Genomic DNA, 7,504 nt, shown 5'->3' with positions numbered 1-7,504 from the left:
CCCACTCTTGTTTGGCATCTACTTTTCAGTACAAGCAAACACAGGAGGGTTATGGCTGACAAAGTTTGCAGATGACTGCAAACTGGGCCATAGTAGAAAACACATCTGACACAGATATCCTTCAGAAGGGTCTCACAGAAACGGATAACTGGTGCCAGAGCCACGGCCTAAAGTTAAATGCCAAAAATGCATAGTGATACCCTTCGGGAAAAACAAGGTTACCCCTAGCTACCAAATAGGTGGCAATCCACTGAGCACAGAAGAAGTTATCAGGGACCTGGGGACCCAGGTTGATAGTAGTCTGTCATTCGACACCCATGTAGCTAAAGTAGTTAGGAAGACCTTCTACATTGCCCACCTTATCATGAAGGGATTCTCATCTAGATCAAGGGAGGTCATAGTCTCCCTTTACTCATCACTCATCAGACCAATGATTGAGTACAATGCCCCATTCGGAATGTATCTGACCCGACACTTGCAGCAGCTGGAGAGGCCACAAAGTTCCTCACCAAAAGGATAAAGGGTCTCAAAATCTGTCCTATGCTGCCCGACTGAAAGAACTCCAGCTCTATTCAGTCTTACCGCTTGCTCAGAGGTGACCTTTGCCTAACATACAAGGCCATGTCAAACCCAGATTTGATGAATATGCTTCACCTCAAAAATCTAGATCCATCAGAGCCACAAGGGCGGAGACTTAAACCTTGACACGGCTATTAATAGGACGTGCTGGAGGGATAGATTCATCACCCAAAGACTCCCTATGCTGTGGAACAAAATCCCGGTACATGTGAGGCAGAGCACCTCGCTGGCCTTGTTCAAGAGAAATCTTGACCAATGGATGGGAGATCGCAGATATACCCCAGGGATTACCTCAGTGTCACTGCTCGACAGAGGCACAGAAAAATAATGGGTATAGTTCCCCATACTAAAGGGGTGGCCTAAGCCACAAAACGATGGGCTAGGCTTGTAAATGCCCTCGGGCAGATAGCCTAGTATGAACCTATGAACCTATGAACCTATGAACTTATGTGACACAAAACCTCTTACAATCACACCCACCCTTATCCCCAGACAAGCTCACCACTGCTAGATTCAAACCATCTACCTAACTAGTTATATAATTGGTAGAACACTGTATTAATTGCAGGAACCACAGCAGGAGTCTGACTTTAAAGGTGTGAAAATGTATATTTGTAAGTATTAACAAATCAGTGTTTTGAAGAACAGTTAGTCTGCATCAAAGGTTTTGTGGAAAATGCATGTGTCTGAGCAAGCTGATATAACTGCAATGTACATGTCCCATGTAGTTACATATTACTCTGATAACATCTCTGTATTGTTATTCATGTACATTGTGTTACTGTGAGTGACATGTACTTGTTTCACAGTATGATATTTCAATGACAATCACAGTTGTAAAACAGTGGACTGTCAAGCAAACATCCATGACTATTCATCCTAAGATTATTGTATGCAATAGTTAGTACAGCAGCAGGATAGCTGTGTGTTCACAAAAGTGCAGCCAACACTTACACACAAAGGAGTCATACAAAACATTCAACAACACCTTGACATACATCAAGATTGGATCATTGACAGCATTTAAAAAAAAATCTACAGACCCAGATTATCTCACCACATCACGTAGGAACTCCTTCACAAATTTCAAATTTGACAAAAGATTGAAGCAGAGGATAATGTATGTATTAGTCTTCATTGCACTCATGACAATAGTAAAATCCCATAATGTGTACATTATATCCAGTAGCATGATACATATGCAACAATAAAAAAGTGATGCTGCAGAAGGGGGAACAGATAGATTGACTCAGAGGGAGAGAGAGGACAGACAGACAAAGAATCTTTTATTTTTCTGGACCATTTTTAACATTTTTGTGATATGTTCCTGTTATGTTTTTCCTGACAAGTAATCTGTCGTGCTATTTACAATCAAGTGTTGCTAATAGGTTGCAAGTGGGATCAAAACGCAGAAACATGATGAAGATATAGGATAATGGTAGGTTAATAAGATATGTAGACAACACTTACACATATAATGATAGTATAAATAAAGCATGAAATATGATTTTCACATATTTCTGGATTTGAGCCCTTGACACTATGCCAAAAGCATTTTACATATATATGAATTATATCAACAAACCACACCACAAAGGAAATGTTACTTCATAAAATTAATTTTACTGATTTAAAGAGACAATCACAAAAGAATAGGGCAAGGGAGAATGTAGGCATCAGGCTTCATCACAGTAATGACAATTATAACATTATTTAAGGTGTAGATTATGGCCAGTAACATAATAAATGATTTAATGCAAAATAGGCATGTGTTATTTGAAGGTGTTATGTGTCATGATTTATGCACTTGTCATGAAGCCTGGAATTTTTAAGCAGCATGCTTCATACCAATATTGCAACTGGTACATCCTATATGGTGACCATTCAACTCTGCAGTCACATAAGATAATAACTGTAGCTATTTGCCTGTCTGTATATAGTGTAGTGAGGCTAGCATGGTAGCATGTAGGGTCCAGAATGAATGTGGCCAAAGGCAAAACACACAAGATTTTGCCATAAGCTGTGTACTGCCATTTCTCCTAAGATGCAGGTGCGGCTCAGTGCCAGGCATTGTGCAAATGCTGAGGAGACAGACTGATGATGCTGAGTGGGCAAAAACATGTAGAGGGGAGAGGGAGGCAGGGAGCAGGTAAATCATGACAAAAGCAGGATAATGATGACTCAATAAATATTATAGGCAACAGCTAAACATAAAATAGTCTTCTAAAGCAATCAATAACAGTCTGGCATAGTTCTGGATTAGAACTCTTGAAATGATGCAAAAATCCATCTGTAGATCTGAGCATCATCTCAGTACACCACAACAGAACTTCTAATTCACAAAGTTAACATCACACAATTAAAGGGACAGTGACAATTTATTGAAGCAAGGGAGGATGTAGGTGTTAGGCTTCATCACAGTAATCCCAATAATAAAATTTGATAAGATAACATTACATCCATCCACCTAATAAACATGCAATAGTAAAATGAGGGAGAGAGGGATAAAGAGATGGAGAGAGATAAATACCTAAAGTGATGCTTATGGGATATTTAGCACCATCTTTATGATGTGTTACTGTTAGATGTTTCCTCATTATTAATCTGGCATGTTCTGTACAATAAAGTGTTTGTTATAGGGAATAAGATGGGGTAGGACAGTAGAAATGTGATTAAGACATAAACAGGATAAGTGTGCTTTAATAAGTCTTCAAACAACTAGAAATGCTTTTTGTCTTATTTATTGGTTTAATAAGTCTCCCTTTTGGGGATGAAATGCTTTTGCAAATACATTTTTGCTCCACTGGTCAAATGCTATGCTATATTTTACAGGTCCTATTAGGTTCATGAAATGTTGTAACTGGAGAGAAATACAGAAGAATTAATAAGAATATAAAATGACATGAAATAATATTTAGACATGCATCTAAAACTGAATCTTTGACACTATGCAAAAACATGTCTCCAGACATGAATTTTCTCAACACATCACATAGGAACTCTTAATTCATTACATCCAGCAGCCTAATAACTGTTGGAGTATCTGTTTTAAAGTTGTGCCTTTGGTTCTACTGACTTGACCGTCGCCAGAAGAGAGACCGCGAAGATCGGCTGCAGAGAAGATCGAATCGAAAGAAGACCCTGAATCCCGTGAGTGGCAGAACATCGAATGTAGAAGACCGACACGACGGATGACGGCTGTGTGGCAGGAGGTGAGACGGCAGGTAAGTGTGGAGATGGACGGGGGGGGTGGGATAGGGTGTGTGTAAGTGAGTTAGGGTTAGTAGGGTATAGATAGGGGAAGAGTTAGTTAGGTTAGAGGTTAGTTAAGGGTAGGGGAAGGGATTAAGTGGGTTAAGGTTGGGTTGGTTAGGGGGAGTTAGGGTTGGGGGGGGAGTTAGGTTAGGGGTTAAGAGTTAGAGTTAGGGGAGCGGGGTAGGTTAGGGTGGGATAGTGTCGGTATAGTGACAGGAGGGGAGAAGGTAGAAGGGGTAAGGTTAAGGTTTTTGGTGTTTTTTTGTTGTTGTTGTGTGTGTGTTGTGTGTGTGGTGTGGTGTTGTGTTTTGTTTTGTTTGTGGTGTTTATGTGGTGTGTGTATGGGGTGTTTGTTGTGTTTGTGGTTTGTTATTTTGGTTATTTCGGTTATGTGTGGTTTCGTGTTTATGGACGTCGAATATGTGGTGTCGGTGATGTGGTCCTTTACCCCATATTCCTCCAGTGCAGTGTGTTTGTGAAGACAACCAGACTACTATGTGCAAAGGCAAGCATGAGGACAAAAAGGGAAAGCTTTTTGATGGTCCATTTCTGGCCATGTGTATTTTTTGACCAGATTAAGCATGTGAAAAAGGGGTTGAGAGGGCAGTGGTGAAAATGGGGGAGGGTGATGGGACAAGAACATGGTAGGACACAGGTAAAAGAATACAGGAATTTGCAAGAAGGTGGTGGGAGAGCACCATAGCTATCCACTTCTTCTCAACATAAATGCAGAATTGTATACATAATGTCATGACTTTGGAGAGTCACCCACACTGAGAACAACAAAATAATATTGTATAGCCAACTGGACTAAATCAAAGTGGAGAGTTATGTACGGGAGTGTAACTTTTTTTGGGAGACAGGTGCCATTTTTTTTTCATTTACAGAGATACATTTTGGGGAAGTTGCTTAGGAATGAGAGGATTAGGTATGTAGCATAGGTTAGATAGCAAATGCAGATATACAGGCTATACAAGACACACAGGGATGTTGATGGATTCAAAGGTCGGGGATAGGAAAGGGGGATTAAAGGTGCATCCATGTCCAGCTTTAGGACTGTAAGAATCTCATCCTCACCCTCAGAACTGTCATAATTGTTTCTTGTGTCATATGATGTAGGACCTTTTTCAACCCTGCCGATTTAGGCACTGAGGCCCTTCTGTATTATATCCTCCACCAGCCCTGTGAGCTCCTGATGAGAAACATAATCACCATCTCCACTAGTACTGTTCCTGGATAGTATCATTGAACTAGCGGCTACGGCAGAGCTACTTTATGCAGGTGGAGCAGATTGGACAATAACTGGGGAGGCAATGCTGACAGGTTGCGGCCCAGTTGTGCTGGGTGTCTGTGGAGGTATTGCATGTTGGACATCAATGGCCAGTCTAACTCCCTGTGCTGATGGTCATTATGGTTTCAGCAACAATGCACTCCACCTAAAAAAGAGAGATAGGGTTGGGAAAGACAAAACAGAGAAACTAAGATCAATGTCATGTTACACCATTGTATTATTTCATTACATAAACCAAGGGAATTGCCAGGGAATTGTTATGGCTAGGCTTGTATAGACCCTAGGGCCTATAGCCTAGTACCAACCCATGAACTTATGAGTATGGCACATACTTATGTTCACCTTTGCCACATTCAGATATATTGTGAAGGCATTAATGTGTCATAAAATAAATCAATCACAGTGCTATGATATGGAAATATAAACAGCTATTTGACTATGCCATATCAGATTTATGCTTTCAGAGTTAATACCTGCATTTGCAAAAGTTGAATTGTTAATATCATGTAGTATTGCAGTCAATAAGTTACAAATACTATCCTGTAATAAAACATAATATCTGTTTCTTAAGACAGTATACTTATTGCCTAATGCAGGCACCAAGAGCTACTAGAGTAGGCATGTATAGTCAATATAAAAGTTATGGTATACTTGCTCAAAGTGATATAGAGTGAGACACTGAAAATACTTATCTGGTTTGCATTCAGACATGATGCATACTTATCCCATGACTCTCTGAGACTAGTTAGCCTCTCCTGATGCACCTTACAATTTTCTGCTATCTCTTCTGCAGATAGCAGTAGAGAACAGAAAAAAATACATTGAAGCATAATGAATAACTGTCTTGGTTGATTAACCGATGCTATATTATACACTGGTGATGGGTCACTATATTTGTACAACTTTAGAGGTGTTTGCAGATTTAAGTTTATCTTCCAATTGGCTTAGGAGGTCCTGCTTTTGCCTCTTCATGTCACTGTAATGGCGATGACATAGATTGCCAGTGTGCAGAAAGTCAGTTGCACTGGAGACAGGCTTGACCAAGCTAGTCCAAGTCTCACCCTTATACTGAGACCTGGTATAATCTCTCTGCAGCAACCTCTGGCTGTAGCACTTGATAAGGAGTGTCACAAGCATTCTGGACTCCTTACCATCCCACCTTTGAGCTCTAAATGGAACATCATCCTCACCTTTGCCAGCAATGTCTACAGAAGTCAAGCTAGAAATATGTGTCTGAATTGGTGACCAGTTCAGATCTCATGTGTAACAGCCTGTCTGCAAAGATACACAGCCTTGCCAGCTACATTTGTAGAACTGAAAGCACAAAAGTGGCATAGCAGATACATTGTCAGTGATTACATTAAAACATGACAAAGCATGGAAGTTGTGAAATATAGCAGTGAGATTTTGCCATGTCAACCTATTGACACATTGCAATGTTACTCACTGAAATGCTCTGTGGTGTTTGTTGTAATCATTGTTGGTTGCAGGAAAAATGGTATGACTTGTGACATATTGTGCTTTTGGGACTTACCCACTAGTAACATTGAATAGTTTATTGGCACAGGAGACTTCCCTTTTTAAAGTGGAAATTAGAGATATACTCATTTCAGAATGAATGGAGATAGACTTGAGATGTCTGCATGTGTGTGCCTTTAACTAGTCATGAGACTGCATTACTTGAAAAATATAGCATTTGTGGTTGTCAATACATTTCAGATGCACTGAGTTGCATGACCTGAGTAAGGTATATCAGGGTATGTTACATACATCGTTCACAAGACATACTGTTCATAACACATATTTATAACGTGGTAAGTCTTAATAATTATACCTATGTATTTTAAATTAAATATCATTATTGTCAAGTGGTGGAAATTGAAAAAGGGTAATTGTGAGGTGGAGTTCAGGGATGAGTTAAGGCAGGCACTGGGTGGCAGTGAAGAGTTACCAAATAGTTGGGTAACTACAGCAGAGCTAGTAAGGGAGACGGCTAGAAAGGTGCTTGGTATCACATCTGGACAGAGGAAGGATGACAAGGAGACATGGTGGTGGAATGAGGAAGTACAGGAGAGTATACAGAGAAAGAGGTTGGCAAAGAAGAAGTGGGATTGTCAGAGAGATGAAGAAAGTAGACAGGAGTATAAGGAGATGAGGTGCATGGCAAAGAGAGAGGTGGCGAAGGCTAAGAGTAAGGCATATGAAGAGTTGTATGAAAGGTTGGACACTAAGGAGGGAGAAAAGGACCTGTACCGATTGGCTAGACAGAGGGACCGAGCTAGGAAAGATGTGCAGCAGGTAAAGGTGATAAAGAATAATGAGGGAAACATACTCACAAGTGAGGAGAGTGTGTTGAGGAGATGGAAAGAGTACTTTGAG

The 7,504-nt window shown here is 40.3% G+C and overlaps 1 protein-coding gene across 1 annotated transcript in view; it reads left to right on the top strand.

Moving 5' to 3' along the window:
• Positions 1-3,770: 3,770 nt before the first annotated feature.
• LOC122814122 (vomeronasal type-2 receptor 26-like) overlaps positions 3,771-7,504 on the top strand; it is an 89,206-nt gene continuing 85,472 nt past the window's right edge. The window contains exon 1 of the mRNA XM_044086738.1: positions 3,771-3,803. Within this exon, the coding sequence (XP_043942673.1) occupies positions 3,771-3,803 (33 nt within the window). The remainder of the gene's footprint in view (positions 3,804-7,504) is intronic.

The sequence above is a fragment of the Protopterus annectens genome, chromosome 10.part0, assembly GCF_019279795.1.
Source record: "Protopterus annectens isolate FY-2018-M chromosome 10.part0, PAN1.0, whole genome shotgun sequence".
In the NCBI taxonomy this organism is placed as follows: domain Eukaryota; kingdom Metazoa; phylum Chordata; order Ceratodontiformes; family Protopteridae; genus Protopterus; species Protopterus annectens.
This window is presented reverse-complemented; position numbering and strand designations above follow the sequence as displayed.